This window comes from Salvelinus namaycush, unplaced genomic scaffold (genome assembly GCF_016432855.1).
Source record: "Salvelinus namaycush isolate Seneca unplaced genomic scaffold, SaNama_1.0 Scaffold66, whole genome shotgun sequence".
Classification (NCBI taxonomy): Eukaryota; Metazoa; Chordata; class Actinopteri; order Salmoniformes; family Salmonidae; genus Salvelinus; species Salvelinus namaycush.
Genome location: NW_024061375.1, coordinates 246,054 through 263,094, shown reverse-complemented (window position 1 = coordinate 263,094; position 17,041 = coordinate 246,054). Strand labels below are relative to the sequence as shown.

At 45.2% G+C, this 17,041-nt stretch overlaps 2 protein-coding genes across 2 annotated transcripts; both read left to right on the top strand.

The window, feature by feature from the left end:
* The first annotated feature begins 1,881 nt into the window (after positions 1–1,881).
* Positions 1,882–12,769, top strand: LOC120042348 (solute carrier family 43 member 3-like). Its single transcript, XM_038987159.1, has 12 exons — positions 1,882–2,053; positions 2,420–2,558; positions 6,238–6,284; positions 6,416–6,492; positions 6,597–6,689; positions 8,486–8,625; positions 8,774–8,793; positions 9,247–9,390; positions 9,586–9,693; positions 11,662–11,848; positions 12,143–12,266; positions 12,614–12,769. Exons 1-12 carry the CDS (start codon positions 1,882–1,884, stop codon positions 12,767–12,769), a joined length of 1,407 nt encoding a protein of 468 aa, XP_038843087.1.
* Positions 12,770–13,517: 748 nt separating this feature from the next.
* LOC120042357 (zinc finger protein 813-like) lies at positions 13,518–16,784 on the top strand. Its single transcript, XM_038987175.1, has 4 exons — positions 13,518–13,990; positions 14,082–14,185; positions 14,465–14,570; positions 15,676–16,784. Exons 1-4 carry the CDS (start codon positions 13,705–13,707, stop codon positions 16,545–16,547), a joined length of 1,368 nt encoding a protein of 455 aa, XP_038843103.1. The 5' UTR covers positions 13,518–13,704; the 3' UTR covers positions 16,548–16,784.
* The last annotated feature ends 257 nt before the right edge of the window (positions 16,785–17,041 follow it).

The following is a 17,041-nucleotide window of genomic DNA, read 5'->3' as shown; positions in this document are numbered from 1 at the left end:
CATGGAACACGCTGAGGCATTCTCTCCAGCCGACAACATGGAACACGCTGAGGCATTCTCTCCAGCCGACAACATGGAACACGCTGAGGCATTCTCTCCAGCCGACAACATGGAACACGCTGAGGCATTCTCTCCAGCCGACAACATGGAACACGCTGAGGCATTCTCTCCAGCCGACAACATGGAACACGCTGAGGCATTCTCTCCAGCCGACAACATGGAACACGCTGAGGCATTCTCTCCAGCCGACAACATGGAACACGCTGAGGCATTCTCTCCAGCCGACAACATGGAACACGCTGAGGCATTCTCTCCAGCCGACAACATGGACTTTGGGAACCTGGCTTCAATCGGTGGGGGGGGCAGCCTTTTAGGGAGGCAAGCAATTTAAACCAGTGAGCCAGTTAGAACCAGTGAGCCAGTTTGAACCAGTGAGCCAGTTAGAACCAGTGAGCCAGTTAGAACCAGTGAGCCAGTTAGAACCAGTGAGCCAGTTAGAACCAGTGAGCCAGTTAGAACCAGTGAGCCAGTTAGAACCAGTGAGCCAGTTAGAACCAGTGAGCCAGTTAGAACCAGTGAGCCAGTTTGAACCAGTGAGCCAGTTTGAACCAGTGAGCCAGTTTGAACCAGTGAGCCAGTTAGAACCAGTGAGCCAGTTAGAACCAGTGAGCCAGTTTGAACCAGTGAGCCAGTTTGAACCAGTGAGCCAGTTAGAACCAGTGAGCCAGTTTGAACCAGTTTGAACCAGTGAGACAGTTTGATAAGTCAGAAGAGTCAGATGAGTTGAACCAGTGAGCAGACAGAGATAACTATATGGTACTATAGAGACCAGAGAACTACGATGAACACTGTGTTCTGAGAGAGAAGACGACAGAGGCTTCCACTGTTGGCCCTTCTACAGGTAGAGAGTGTGTGTGTGTGTGTGTGTGTGTGTGTGTGTGTGTGTGTGTGTGTGTGTGTGTGTGTGTGTGTGTGTGTGTGTGTGTGTGTGTGTGTGTGTGTGTGTGTGTGTGTGTGTGTGTGTGTGTGTGTGTGTGTGTGTGTGTGTGTGTGTGTGTGTGTCACTGTTGGCCCTTCTACAGGTAGAGAGTGTGTGTGTGTGTGTGTGTATGTGTGTGTGTGTGTGTGTGTGTGTGTGTGTGTGTGTGCATAGTATGCATCTTGTGAGTATGTTTGCTTTTGTGCCCAGTGTATCTGGGTTAACAGTGTATTTGCTGTTACATAGCAATACTATGTAACAGAGTTTCAGGAGCAGTGCCCTCTGTGTGTGTACTGTGTGTACTGTGTGTACTGTGTGTACTGTGTGTGAGAACCTAGTGCTATAGTGCCAGATGTAGTGAAAGAAAGGTTAAGGTTAATACTGGCTTTTTAATCCTGCTGAGTTCCTAATGGAACCCTATTCCCTATTTACTGTAGTGCACTACCAGGGCCAGGGCTGGTCAAAGATAGTGCACTATATAGGGAATAGTGTGCCGTTTGGGACACATTTGTAGTAAACATGACGGACTCACCTGTGTTCTCTAGCAGGCAGTCAGGCTGTCAGTAGTTCTATTGAAGTTCTACTAGTTTGTGTTCATGTTCTACTAATTCTAGTCAATGCAGATCAACACAGTGAAGTGTGAGGTAACTAGCTGCAGGGGGGTTCACTGCCCTCATTTATTTTTGTACTTCATATTTTGGCGCTAGTCCCGCCTCATCTCCTCTTACTTTCCAAAAATACCCCTGTGACTGAACAGGGGCACCGATGGTGTTGTCAGAAATTGAGGGACCCACCACCACTACTATCGAGCTTCACCACCACCCCTCTGACCAGCAACACAAAGTCCCATAGGAGGAACCCGAAAGTGAAGCAGGAAGTAAGCGGCAGTGGCAGCAGAGAGCATGCTGGGGTGTGAGGGCGGGGCCAAGCTGCGCCACAGTTTGACGGTGGCCTCGGGATTCGTTGAAAACCTGTGTTTCTCGGGGATAGCGTACGGCTGGGCGTCGCTGGTGTTCATCCTTAAAAACGACGGCTACTTCAGTGACCTCTGTGACATCACTGCCAACGCCACTGACCCCGGTGACATTATCACTTTGTCAGGGGAGCGGCCCGGTGCTAACATCATACAGTCAGGTGAGTCATGAGCTCGCACACACACTATTTCTCTCTCACACACACACAACCGCTTTCTTACACACAAAAGCGACTGAAGCTCACAAAAGCTCTCTCCCCTATCCCTCCTCTCTCTCTGAGACACCAGTAGACAGGATGAACAGTTCTCTCTGGTCTCTCCATCCATCTTTCCTTCTCGCCCTCTCTCCAATCCCAGCCCTCCATCTCTCTCTCTCTCTCTCTCTCTCTCTCTCTCTCTGTCTCAAAATGTAGCAGACAGGAGACAGGATGAACAGTTCTCTCTCTCCCCCATCCCTCCATCTCTCTCTCTCTCAGACTGTAGTGGCCAGGATGAACAGTTCTCTCTGGTCTTCACCGTCGCCTCCTTCTCCATGAACTTCCTGCGTTTCCCTCTGGGCTTCCTGTTCGACCGCTTCGGCACAATGGCGACCAGGCTCCTGGCCACGTGAGAATGTTTTATTATTGTTAACATTTTTTATTGATAACCATCATAAGTGGTTTTGTTTTTGCAACAATTGCTTTCTCTGAAATAGCACCCTATTCCCTATAGTGTACTACTGTTGACCAAAGCCCTACGATATGAGCCCCGGTCTAAAGTAGTGCACTGGGACAGGGTGTGAAAGGAATTTCCAGGTGAACCAAAAGGAGAGCAGTTATTGATAAAAAAATCTATAAAAAATCTCTCCGGTTTATTACAAGAGTTCAGGGAGAACCTCCAGAACAGAAGCAGAGAACATTTCTAATGTTAATCACATTATCACAGAAGATTCTGGAAACACCAGCCTGAGAGACTTGTAGGAATTCTCATCATCAGCTGCTACAGAATCAGAGTGTCACAGAGACACAGTGTGTTTGGCGTCAAACCTGAACCACATTCAACACCAGCAGACATTTATACCGGCAGTTAAACAGGTCAAAGGTTGGAACGTCCCCACTGGGCACAGACGTCAGTTCAACGTCTAGTTTTGATTTACATTTGGTTGAGTTGTCAACTGACGTGAATTCAACGCTAAATCAATAACAAACCAAAAATTCACCATGTCATTGGATTTAAGTAAAACGTTTGGGGTAACAATATATGAAATACTCTTACGTTGATGACTTTGCAAATCCAATTCGTTTTCCACGTTGATTCAACGTCCATTACGTAGATGTTTTGGCTTGAAATGATGTGGAAACAACATTGATTCAACCAGTTTTTGTCCAGTGGGTCAGTACTTAGTTCCAACCGATAATTATAGACTAACAGGGTGAATTAAACATGGTTAACTCCGGTTTCCCCAATGGAATGCATCTGTCTGCATCTTGCCGCACATGGCATCATGTTTATTACATATCAATCCATATCAACAGAAAATGACATACAAGAAAATCATTTCTCCAATAATTTCATTGTCATTTCAGATACAGACAGTGTGTTTATAGATTTTTCCGCTGACAATGTGTCACGCCCTGACCGTAGAGATCCTTTTTATGTCTCTATTTTGGTTGGTCAGGGCGTGAGTTTGGGTGGGCATTCTATGTCTGGTGTTCTATGTTGTCCTTGTTTTGTATTTCTATGTGTTTGGCCTGGTATGGTTCTCAATCAGAGGCAGCTGTCTATCGTTGTCTCTGATTGAGAATCATACTTAGGTAGCCTGTTCCCACCTGTGGTTGTTTTCTGTTTTGTGTGTTCACATTACAGGACTGTTCGTTTATCTTCAAGTGTTTCATGTTTTAATTAAAATAATGAACACTTACCACGCTGCACCTTGGTCCTCCTCTCCTTCTCCAGATGACGATCGTGACACAATGATTTTATTTTTTTATTTTTTATTTCACCTTTATTCAACCAAGTAGGCAAGATGAGAACAAGTTCTCATTTGCAACTGCGACCTGGCCAAGATGAAGCATAGCAATTCGACACATACAACAACACAGAGTTACACATGGAATAAACAAAACATACAGTCAAAAATGCAGTAGAAAAAAGATAACAAGAAGTCTATATACAGTGAGTGCAAATGAGGTAAGATAAGAGAGTTAAGGCAATAAATAGGCCATGGTGGCGAAGTAATTACAATATAGCAATTAAACACTGGAATGGTAGATGTACAGAATATGAATGTGCAAGTAGAGATACTGGGGTGCAAAGGAGCAAGATAAATAAATAAATACAGTATGGGGATGAGGTAGATAGATGGGCTGTTTACATGATGACAATGGTGATGGTATTTTCCACATTTTGTTACGTTACAGCCTTACTCAAATTTATTACATTGTTTTCCCCCTCATCAATCTGCACACAATACCACATAATGACAAAGCAAAAACAGGTTTTGGGAAATGTTTGCTAATTTATTCAAAATAAAAAACTGATACCACATTTACATAGGTATTTAGACCTTTTTTACTCAGTAGTTTGTTGAAGCACCTTTGGCAGCGATTACAGCATTGAGTCTTCTTGGGTATGTCGCTACAAGCTTGGCACACCTGTATTTGGGGAGTTTCTCCCATTCTCTGCAGATCCTCTCAAGCTCTGTCAGGATGGATGGGGAGCGTTGCTGCACAGCTTTTTTCAGGTCTCTTCAGACATTTTCGATCAGATTCATGTCTGGGCCACTTCACAACATTGAGACTTGTCCCGAAGCCACTCCTGCGTTGTCTTGGCTGTGTGCTTAGGGGTCATTGTCCTGTTGCAAGGTGAACCTTCGCCCCAGTTTGAGGTCATGAGCACTCTGGAGCAGGTTTTCATCAAGGATCTCTCTGTACTTTGCTCCGTTCAGGATTCCCTCAATCCTGACTAGTCTCCCAGTCCCTGTCGCTGAAAAACATCCCCACAGCATGATGCTGCCACCACCATGCTTCACTGTAGGGATGGTGCCAGGTTTCGTACAGACGTGACACTTAGCATTCAGGCCAACATTTTGTTTCTCATGGTCTGAGAGTCTTTAGGTGCCTTTTGGCAAACTCCAAGCGGGCTGTCATGTGCCTTTTACGGAGGAGTGGTTTCCGTTTGGCCACTCTACCATAAAGGCCAGATGGTGGAGTGCTGCAAAGATGGTTGTCCTAATGGAAGGTTCTCCCATCTCCACAGAGGAACTATAGAGTTCTGTCAGAGTTACCATTGGGTTCTTGGTCACTTCCCTGACCAAGGCCCTTCTCCCCCGATTGCTCAGTTTGGCTGGGCGTCCAACTCTAGGAAGAGTCTTGGTGGTTCCAAACTTCTTCCATTTAAGAATGATGGCCAATGTGGTCTTGGGGACTTTAATGCTGCAGAATTTTTTTGTACCCTTCCACAGATCTGTGTCTTGACATAATCCTGTCTCGGAGCTCTGCAGACAATTCCTTCAACGTCATGGCTTGGTTTTTGCTCTGACATGCACTGTCAACTGTGGGACCTTATAGACAGGTGTGTGCCTTTCCAAATCATGTCCAGTCAATTGAATTTACCACAAGTGGACTCCAATCAAGTTGTAGAAACATCTCAAGGATGATCAATGGAAACAGGATGCACCTGAGCTCAATTTCGAGTCTCGTAGCAAAGGGTCTGAATACTTATGCAAATAAGGTATTTATTTTATTTCATAAACCTGTTTTCACTTCATCATTATGGGGTATTGTGTGTAGATTGCTGAGGATTTAAAAAAAATATATTTTTAGAATAAGGCTGTGTGGATAAAGTCAAGGGGTCTGAATACTATCCGAAAGCACTGTGTCTCTAAATCAATGTTATCATGACACCAAACCATCACAAAACGACCCATGCTCATACCCTCCCTCGCCCCTACCACCCTCCCTCACCTGCCTCCCTCGCCCCTACCACCCTCCCTCACCTGCCTCCCTCGCCCCTACCACCCTTCCTCACCTGCCTCCCTCGCCCCTACCACCCTCCCTCACCTGCCTCCCTCGCCCCTACCACCCTTCCTCACCTGCCTCCCTCGCCCCTACCACCCTCCCTCACCTGCCTCCCTCGCCCCTACCACCCTCCCTCACCTGCCTCCCTCGCCCCTACCACCCTCCCTCACCTGCCTCCCTCGCCCCTACCACCCTCCCTCACCTGCCTCCCTCGCCCCTACCACCCTTTCTCACCTGCCTCCCTCGCCCCTACCACCCTCCCTCCCTGCCTGCGTCTTCTTTTCCAGATGTCTATACACCACGGGGACCTTGTTGATCACTGGCTCCAGTCCAGGTATTTTTAGAACATATTGAAATGTCGGTTAGCGTGTCTAGACCTTCGGTCTCTAATTGACGTTATATTTTTTTATTGAGGAATTATTGCCCCCCCCCCCCCCCCCTCCCGCTTCTCTCTCACACACACAGAGCAGTCAGCGTTGCTGTTTCCTGCCATCTCGTGCCTGATCACATCTGGAATGTTGTTCTACACCACCAATGCTCAGGTTGGTCTCTTTCAAAGCTACAGTCTGTCATTTCTATGTCATGACATGCATTTGGTCAACAAATGGTAAACTAGTGGTCATCTCTGTACCTCTGTCTCATTCAGGTGGGGAACCTGTTCGACAGCCACCGTTCCACGGTCATATCGGTCTACGCCGGGGCCTTCGACTCCTCCGCCGCTGTCTTCCTCATCATCAAGGTAACACAGCATCTTCCTTATGACTATCCTTATGACTATTCCTCAATGTGGGACAGGTTTAATGAGGGTTTATACTGTTGAAAACCTCCTGACTTCCTGAATATTCCTCAATGTGGGACAGGTTTAATGAGGGTTTATACTGTTGAAAACCTCCTAACTTCCTGAAAATTCCTCAATGTGGGACAGGTTTACTGAGGGTTTATACTGTTGAAAACCTTCTGACTTCCTGAATATTCCTCAATGTGGGACATGTTTAATGAGGGTTTGAACTGTTGAAAACCTCCTGACTTCCTGAATATTCCTCAATGTGGGACAGGTTTAATGAGGGTTTATACTGTTGAAAACCTCCTAACTTCCTGAAAATTCCTCAATGTGGGACAGGTTTACTGAGGGTTTATACTGTTGAAAACCTTCTAACTTCCTGAATATTCCTCAATGTGGGACATGTTTAATGAGGGTTTGAACTGTTGAAAACCTCCTGACTTCCTGAATATTCCTCAATGTGGGACATGTTTAATGAGGGTTTGAACTGTTGAAAACCTCCTGACTTCCTGAATATTCCTTGATGTGGGACATGTTTAATGAGGGTTTATACTGTTGAAAACCTCCTGACTTCCTGAATATTCCTCAATGTGGGACATGTTTAATGAGGGTTTATACTGTTGAAAACCTCCTGACTTCCTGAATATTCCTCAATGTGGGACATGTTTACTGAGGGTTTATACTGTTGAAAACCTCCTAACTTCCTGAAAATTCCTCAATGTGGGACATGTTTAATGAGGGTTTGAACTGTTGAAAACCTCCTGACTTCCTGAATATTCCTCAATGTGGGACATGTTTAATGAGGGTTTATACTGTTGAAAACCTCCTGACTTCCTGAATATTCCTCAATGTGGGACATGTTTACTGAGGGTTTATACTGTTGAAAACCTCCTAACTTCCTGAAAATTCCTCAATGTGGGACATGTTTACTGAGGGTTTATACTGTTGAAAACCTTCTAACTTCCTGAATATTCCTCAATGTGGGACATGTTTAATGAGGGTTTATACTATTGAAAACCTCCTGACTTCCTGAATATTCCTCAATGTGGGACATGTTTAATGAGGGTTTATACTGTTTAAAACCTTCTGACTTCCTGAATATTCCTCAATGTGGGACATGTTTAATGAGGGTTTATACTGTTTAAAACCTTCTGACTTCCTGAATATTCCTCAATGTGGGACATGTTTAATGAGGGTTTATACTGTTTAAAACCTTCTGACTTCCTGAATATTCCTCAATGTGGGACATGTTTAATGAGGGTTTATACTGTTGAAAACCTCCTGACTTCCTGAATATTCCTTGATGTGGGACATGTTTAATGAGGGTTTGAACTGTTTAAAACCTCCTGACTTCCTGAAAATTCCTCAATGTGGGACATGTTTAATGAGGGTTTATACTGTTTAAAACCTTCTGACTTCCTGAACATTCCTCAATGTGGGACATATTTCCAGTGTTTGAACTGTTGCAGAGTCAGCACATGCTGTTTTCAGAAGGGACTACAACAACTCAAATGTAGCATCTCTAGATGAAACATGAATCCAAACGGTCATTAATGATTTGCTTCTCCTCAATCTGACCTTTGACTGACTGCTTTATTCCATTGTGACAGATGCAAACTTAGCTCAGGCAAAAACATCAATGATTTAAGTAATCACTGATAATCAAAAGCGGTGAAGTAAGGATTCATACATGCTGTATATAACCTCTCCCTCGTTCTCTCTCTCCCTCTTCCTCTCTCTCTCTCTCTCTGAAGTTTTTGTATGAAAGAGGGGTCTCTTTCCACTCCTCCTTCCTCGTTCTCTCCGTCTGCAGCGTCATCCACGTCTTCCGGACATTCTTCCTCATGCCCAAGACCCACATCCCCTACCCACTCCCCGACAGATACGCTTACGGGTCAGAAGAACTGTGACTCCCACGATGCACCACCACACCACACAACCAGACTAACAGTCACCATGGTGACCGACCACTATGGAAGCCAAACAGGACTGTCGTCGCCGTGATTTTAAAGCGGTGACTCTGACTCAGCTCTTTGTGACAGGGTGAGCTGCGGTGGCCGGCGTTGGAAGAGAGAGGGAGAGAGAGGAGATAAGGAGGGAGGAGGAGGAGAGAGAAAAGGAGATGTGAATGCCAAATATCAGAGGAATGCTGTGTTACAGAAGGCCGAGAGTGCCCCGCTGCAGTTGCAGGACAAAGCAGGACCTTCCAGACCCGATCAGCCTGAGAGAGGTAAGAAACCTGGTCATCCCAGTCAATTCAATTAAATATAAAGGGCTTTATTGGCATGAAATAGTCCTACATATTTTAAAAGTTAAAAAGCACTGAGAAAGTGAGCAACGTCATTCACTCAGACACCTCATACAGCCACACAAGCATCATAGAATATTGCCCCAACCAACACCCAGTCTCTGTCCTCCTCCCTTCCTCCGTCTCTCCCTCTCTCTCTCTGTCCTTCAACCCCCCTCCTTCTCTCTCTCTCTGTCCTTCACCCCTCTCCTTCTCTCTCTCTCTCAGTTACCAGTTTTAGGAGTTGTGTCCTGTCCTGGTTCTTCCTATGGCACCTGGTCTGGGTGGCTGTCATGCAGTTCTGTCACTTCCTGTTCATCGCCACGGTGAACCCCATGCTCAACCGGCTGGCCAACAGAGACCAGACCCTGGGTAAAAACTACCAGAAAAACACAAATACAACTATTTTTCTGCCTCTGTGTAGACTACTTCTCTAATTTAGTGGTTATCAATGCTGTTCTTTTCTCTCTCTCTCTCCTCTCTCTCTTTTCCTCCATCTGTCTCTTGTTCTCTATCTCTACCCCCACCTTCTCTCTCTCTCTCTCTCTCTCTCTCTCTTTCTTTCAGTGAGTCAGTACACCAATGCCTTTGCCTTCACCCAGCTCTGTGGGGTCCTCTGTGGTCCCTGGAACGGCCTCATCATGGACAGACACAAGGGGAAGCCACTGGCTCCAGGTGGGTGACATCATCGACGTTAAGGGCAGGTGACGGTGTGGGCATTAGAATAAGAATCACCTTTATTAACCAAGTACATTTACACATAGTCACAATGTTACCAGGTGATATGGTGCTGCTAGTGATAGACAACATTTACACACAGTCACAATGTTACCTGGTGATATGGTGCTGCTAGTGATAGACAACACACAGTCACAATGTTACCTGGTGATATGGTGCTGCCAGTGATAGACAACACATAGTCACAATGTTACCTGGTGATATGGTGCTGCTAGTGATAGACAACACACAGTCACAATGTTACCTGGTGATATGGTGCTGCTAGTGATAGACAACACACAGTCACAATGTTACCTGGTGATATGGTGCTGCTAGTGATAGACAACACACAGTCACAATATTACCTGGTGATATGGTGCTGCTAGTGATAGACAACACATAGTCACAATGTTACCTGGTGATATGGTGCTGCTAGTGATAGACAACACACAGTCACAATGTTACCTGGTGATATGGTGCTGCTAGTGATAGACAACATTTACACACAGTCACAATGTTACATGGTGATATGGTGCTGCTAGTGATAGACAACACACAGTCACAATGTTACCTGGTGATATGGTGCTGCTAGTGATAGACAACACACAGTCACAATGTTACCTGGTGATATGGTGCTGCTAGTGATAGACAACACACAGTCACAATGTTACCTGGTGATATGGTGCTGCTAGTGATAGACAACATTTACACACAGTCACAATGTTACCTGGTGATATGGTGCTGCTAGTGATAGACAACACACAGTCACAATGTTACCTGGTGATATGGTGCTGCTAGTGATAGACAACATATACACACAGTCACAATGTTACCTGGTGATATGGTGCTGCTAGTGATAGACAACACACAGTCACAATGTTACCTGGTGATATGTTGCTGCTAGTGATAGACAACACACAGTCACAATATTACCTGGTGATATGGTGCTGCTAGTGATAGACAACATATACACACAGTCACAGTGTTACCTGGTGATATGGTGCTGCTAGTGATAGACAACATTTACACATAGTCACAATGTTACAATGTTACCTGGTGATATGGTGCTGCTAGTGATAGACAACACACAGTCACAATATTACCTGGTGATATGGTGCTGCCAGTGATAGACAACACATAGTCACAATGTTACCTGGTGATATGGTGCTGCTAGTGATAGACAACATTTAGAGACAGAATACAGACAATGAAGTTTAAACAAAGTTTACATACATTATATACATTATATTATAAACTGGCTGGTTCGAGCCCTGAATGCTGATTGGCTGACAGCCGTGGTATATCAGACCGTATTCCATGGGTATGACAAAACATGTATTTTTACTACTCTAATTACGTTGGTAACCAGTTTATAACAGCAATAAGGCACCTCAGGTTTGTGGTATATGGCCAATATACCACGGCTAAGGACTGTATACAGGCACTCTGCGTTGCGTCGTGTATAAGAACAGCCCTTAGCCGTGGTATATTGGACATATACCTCAAACCCCTCAGGCCTTATTGCTTAATTAGGTGTCGTTAGGTGGCCATTTTGTGAAGTAGTCTGGCCTGACTGCTGGCTGTGGATCTGCAGTTGCACTTTGTGATAACTGTTGATTGGTTGATACATGTATTGATTTAGATGGTGAATAAGTCCTGGAAAAGCTTACAGCTGTAGTTAAAGATGGACTGTATTTATTTAAACACAGTAGACCCAAGCAACAAGCAGTTAAAATGAAAGTCGTAAGTATCTCAATCAACCTTTCATCCTCACCTACCTCTTTCTATGTCTTCCCCCTCCCTCCCTCCCTCACCTCTCTCCCATCCCCTCTCCCTCACCTCCCTCTCTCACCTCCCTCCCACCCTCCCTCCCGCCTCTCTCTGACACACTCTCCCTTCTCTCTCCCCCTCTTTCTCTCCCAAAAGGAGAGACGAAGCAAGAAGCCGACCTGCGCTCCTCTTCTCTCTCCCTCTTCCTCACCTCCCTCCAGTGCCTCCTCTTCTACGTCTGCTTCTCTTCTCCTCTCCTTCCTCTCCAGTACCTCACCTTCATCCTGCAAGTCCTCAACAGTGCCTTCATCTATGGGGGACACCAAGCCTTCCTCACCATCGCGTACGTTCACACTGTGTGTGTTATGTCTCCTATCCTAAAGCACCCCCAGCCCCACCACAGCAATTTAACCCTACCTCTACCACCATTACTACTATTGCTTTTACCATCGAGGACCACTTTGGAAATAAGCATTTTAATTAATACTTTAAAGTGATATCCTCTGGGTCCACATTATACATTTTGTTGTATATGTCTGTTACCCAAAATAAATTCAATTCAACAAAAGAAAACTACACTAGTCATCCATTAGTTTAATCCGTCTGTCTTCTTCTTTTCCTCTCGTCTCCCCAACAGGTTTCCCGGCTGCCATTTTGGTAAGTTGTCTGGTCTGATAACATCTCTGTCAGCTGTGGTTCTGCTGCTCCAGTTCCCTGTTCTACACCTCATCAGAGAGTTCCTGCATGGAGACCCTATCTATGTGAGTCAGTCAGTCAACTTCTTTATCCTACAGAAAACAGTAGGGGCCTCATACCTGTGTAATGAACTAGGGTTATATACCTTTGAGTGTTTACCAAGCCTCTCATCGGGTAACCACTGTTGTTCTACGTATTTGGTGTATTCCAGAACTAGCACAACTGTTTCAACTAGTGAGGTGCTTGGTGATGACTAGATTGATGGAATCAGATGTGCTAGAACTGTAATACATTAAGTAAGTAGAATGGCTGGAGTACTGGAGAGGATGTTTTGGGAAACAGATAGACCACAGGCTCTGCACAAGGGGGGCTCAATCTTTGTGTTCTTCTTCCCACCTCTCCTCTCCTCCAGGTGAACGTGGGTCTGACCCTCCTCACCCTCCTCACCTTCATCCACCCCCTCCACGTCCACCTCCACTGCCGCTCTCTAGCCAATCAGAGGAGGGCTAAACAGGAAGTGGCAAACTCGGGGTCAAAGGTCACGTGCAACAGGCTGGTGGGGATGTGACGATAAACGAACAACAACAGTGGTGCGTCTCAATAGTCTAAAGTCGCTTCCTCTCCTTGTCTCCTTTCCTTTGACAACATTGATCTGATTAAATTGGACAGGTGGAAAACAGGGTATATGTCCCAAATGGTGCCCTATCCCCTACATAGTGCACTACTTTTGATGGACCCTGGTTAAAAGTAGTGCACTATAGTTTTGCCAAAGGGTACATTGAGACACAGACAGGTGCCTCTGTAGGACGCCTTCCCTTCGCCATCTTGCTTTCACTTGTCCGTTGAAGGAGAGGAGACGAGGAGAGAAAGCGTCTTTAGACTGTTAGGATGCATCCAGGACAATTGACACTACATCATGGACAATGCCACTGACTGTTCAAGGCAAGGAAAAGGAGGACAGTGCCAAAGTGAAGACCTACTGTAATGTGTGTGTTAACCTGTCTGATTGTAATAAAGAATACAACTAAACTGTGAAACAACAAAGTCCAAAGTATAGTTTAATTGATAAGTTTGAATGGTCAAAATATCAATCACAATGGGTTATATATGTGGCTCCCAAGTGGCGCAGCGGTCTACAGCACTGCATCTCAGTGCTAGAGGCGTCACTACAGACCCTGGTTCGATCCCGTATCACAACCGGCCGTGATCGGGAGTCCCATAGGGCGATGCAGAATTGGACTCGGCATGTGCCCGCAAATGTTTATTCAACTCTCTCATGTACTTACGGTAAATTGAATGAGACGTCATCACGTCATGTTGCATTGTTATTATTGTAGACACAGGAACAGGGATTTGTAAACCGCTATGATCTGGGCTTTAACTACCCAACCAAGTGTCCACTTACAGGCCACGGTGTTTAAACATATTAAAAATCAATATCGTTATTTTCCCGTTAAAACTTGCCATTATCAATATCTAGCTAGCTAGGCTATTCTAGCTAGAATGTCGGGAACCGTAATGTTTCAGACGCAGTTGTCGTCCATCATGGAAGCTCTATCCACCGCCGCCATGGCGGAGATAACCAAACTGGTGGACGAGTACTCCACGTTTTTATGTGGGGAACTGTCACGGAAAAAACACGATAACGAAATCCTGATGAAAAAGCTGAAAGTAGTTGAAAACCGGCACCGGAAAAAGACATGTACGATTGAACACGGCGGGGACGGAGTTGGCACTGTGCTGCGCGAGAGACTTTGGAACGGGGGTTCCCTACCGCACCACACGCCCCGTACGTGTTTATGGATTTCATTTTAAATGCTTGGTGCTTTTAAATCGACAGTCGAAAATGAAGTAATGTGGCCTCTTCTCTTTCCATGCAGAAACCAACAGAGAACAAAAGCCCGACCAAGTCTTTACGCAGCAGGGTTGCAGCAGAAACTCGAGTAATGGACCCGCGGCGCGGGCGGGACAATGGACGGACGAGGTAGTGTAGCCGCTACACATTACACTTTTTTGTTTTATCAGCAGTAAAATAGTTAATCGTGGGCATGGTATTGATATTATTTTCAGCTGAATTATAAGGTATAATAATTTACATAAGGATTAATAAAATATTTTCTAAAATAGGCTAATAGGCTAGTATAGGATAAAAGTATTAATGCATTACACAGGCATACATGCAAGTAAGTGTTTATGTAATTCGCCTCCAATTAACAATGCATTGATCACACTATCACCGTGTGTACCGTGTGTCCTTTAACAGACCACTGTAACAGACAGGACGGCTGAACCAGTTACCATCAAACAAGAGAGACTGGAGGAGGACGGCCCAGGGGAATGTGGTGCCCCAAATGAACTGAGGATGAATGGTGAGAGAGACAAACCACGTTTCCATCCACCGTTTTTATACAAGGAAAGTCATGCCGATTTTTTTTTTTTTTATCACGACAGCTGTGATGGAAACAAAGTTTCGGAACAATTTTATAAATGCCAACAGATAATTTGTTCATTCGACATGGTGGAACCTTTTTGTTTGTAAAATGAATTATGCGAGAATTGGCGATTGAAACGCCTCTATGCGCGAATATTGATATTATAACCATCATATCGAAGTAAACGTGGAGTCACGTGATGATATGTTGTGTGCTAGTCCCACTAGGACTCGGGAAACCATGCAGTTTATTAGGCTACAGATTAAATAACATGATGAACTTCAGGGTGGTGCTGCTCCTTTCCCATTAATATCATTGGTCTGATTCTGGGGATGCTTGACTGCCGTTTGACAAATATTCTCGCTCCATAATAATTTAGGTTTAAAGTTTATTTCCTGCAATTCTACACATTTTGTAATGGGGTGCAGAGAATATTTTGCCATTTTTAATGGCCATTTTCTTGCAATTCTATACATTTTGCCATGTCTAATGTGTATTCATGTGATATTTGAGTGACTCAACAAAATAAACCTAGCAAAAAAATGTTTAGTTGATCTGGACATTTCTGACAAGTTATTTATAGCTCTCTAAGGTATGCAATGGCTGACATGACAAGAGGAAAGCTGATCATGTACTACCCAACTTCCAAACTGCACCTTGTGCATTCTCCTGTTTCAAGTTGAAAGCCGGACTGAGTTCCTTTTTTAAAATCCGCAACAAGTCCGTTTGGTGGAAACACACCACTGGTGGGAAAATGTACATATTTTCTTATGCAGATTTGAGAATATTCACATTAAATTGGATGTAAACCTAGCTACTGAGAGATAAGGAAAGAGCTTACATGAAATGAGGGAGGAAGGGAGGCCAAGTTCAAACTTCCAGCTAGCAAAATGCAATATTACATGGTGGTGGTGGTGATGATGGTGGTGGTAGTGATGATGATGGTGGTGGTGGTAGTGATGATGATGATGGTGGTGAAGATGATGATGATGACATTGCCTTCTGTTCTCTATCCCGTGTTGCCCCCTCTCCTGCATGTAAGCTCCTGAGCATTCCACCACTCCACTGGTCGCCCGGCAACCGCATCCCACTGATCAGAGCAGTTTTGAGGAGGACTGGGGGTTCCAGAGTACACCACCAGGGGGTAGAGATGAGCTCACTGACTCTATGGAACACAACATAGAAGTGGAACATAGAACTATGGGACACCACATAGAACAGGAACATAGAACTATGGAACACCTAGAACTAGAACATAGAACTCTGGAACATGACCTCAGTAGCAGCTCTCACTGCCTGGACCAGGACCAGCCTGTAGTAGTTGAGGAGATCCGCCTCAAGAGGGAGCCAGAGAGCCCATGTCCAGACCTCAACCCACTACCGGGAGGAGAACCAGGCCTGGAGGTCGACCAGGAGGATCTGGGCCAAACGTACCCCGAGTATGCAGCACTGAACCTGGGGTACGGTGGCTACACAGACACCTCTGGTCTATTTTTCACCTACTCGTCAGAAAACCAACAACACACTTCCTCCTCGACAACGACCACAGACGATTACGCATCGTTCCCGGGGAAACACTCCGTCACCGTCATGCCTGGTCACCATGGAGACCAAAGAGGAAATGGTGGGACTGTCAGAACTCGAGCTCCCCTCAGTAAAGAGGAGGGGAGGTTCGTATGCAAACATTGTGGGAAGGGTTTCCCCTACATCAGCTGCCTTAAGCGGCACGCCCTCAACCACACGAGAGAGAGGATGCATCACTGCTCCGTGTGTGGGCGGAGCTTCATCAGACCCAGTCACCTGAGGAGGCATGAACTGCTCCACACGGGTGTCCGACCCTTCGCCTGCGCACTATGTGGACGCCACTTCTCGCATGGTGCACACCTCCAAGCTCACATGAAGACACACACGTGATGGAAGTGCCCTGTGTGTGACGTAATTGATGTGTGTCTGTGTGAGACGTAATTGACTTCTTGTTTTACATATGATCTAAAGTTTTATGTGGAAAGACTTTAACCAGTTTTACAAAGGGGGATTCCACATAAAATCAAGAGTTCAATACATACAGTAGACATCTGTTCTGTGAATTGGCCTTTATTGTAGCCTGCTGTGTTGCTAGGCAGTTTCTGAGTAAAATGCTGATGGTTGAGATGGCTGCTTTCATTGGTCAAGTTACTTTTTAATTCCAGAAGATGTATTTTATTATTGCTGTCAAATCATATTCCAAGTTTGTATTTCCATTTTACAATGAATGACATTATCATCAGAAATCCCACACAGCTGTGAGTAGCTAGGCCTACTTTTAGAGTGTATATTTAAGGCCTGAGGGGGTGTGGTATATGGCCAAGGCTAAGGGCTGTTCTTACGCACAACACAACACGGAGTGTCTGGACACAGGTGGTATATTG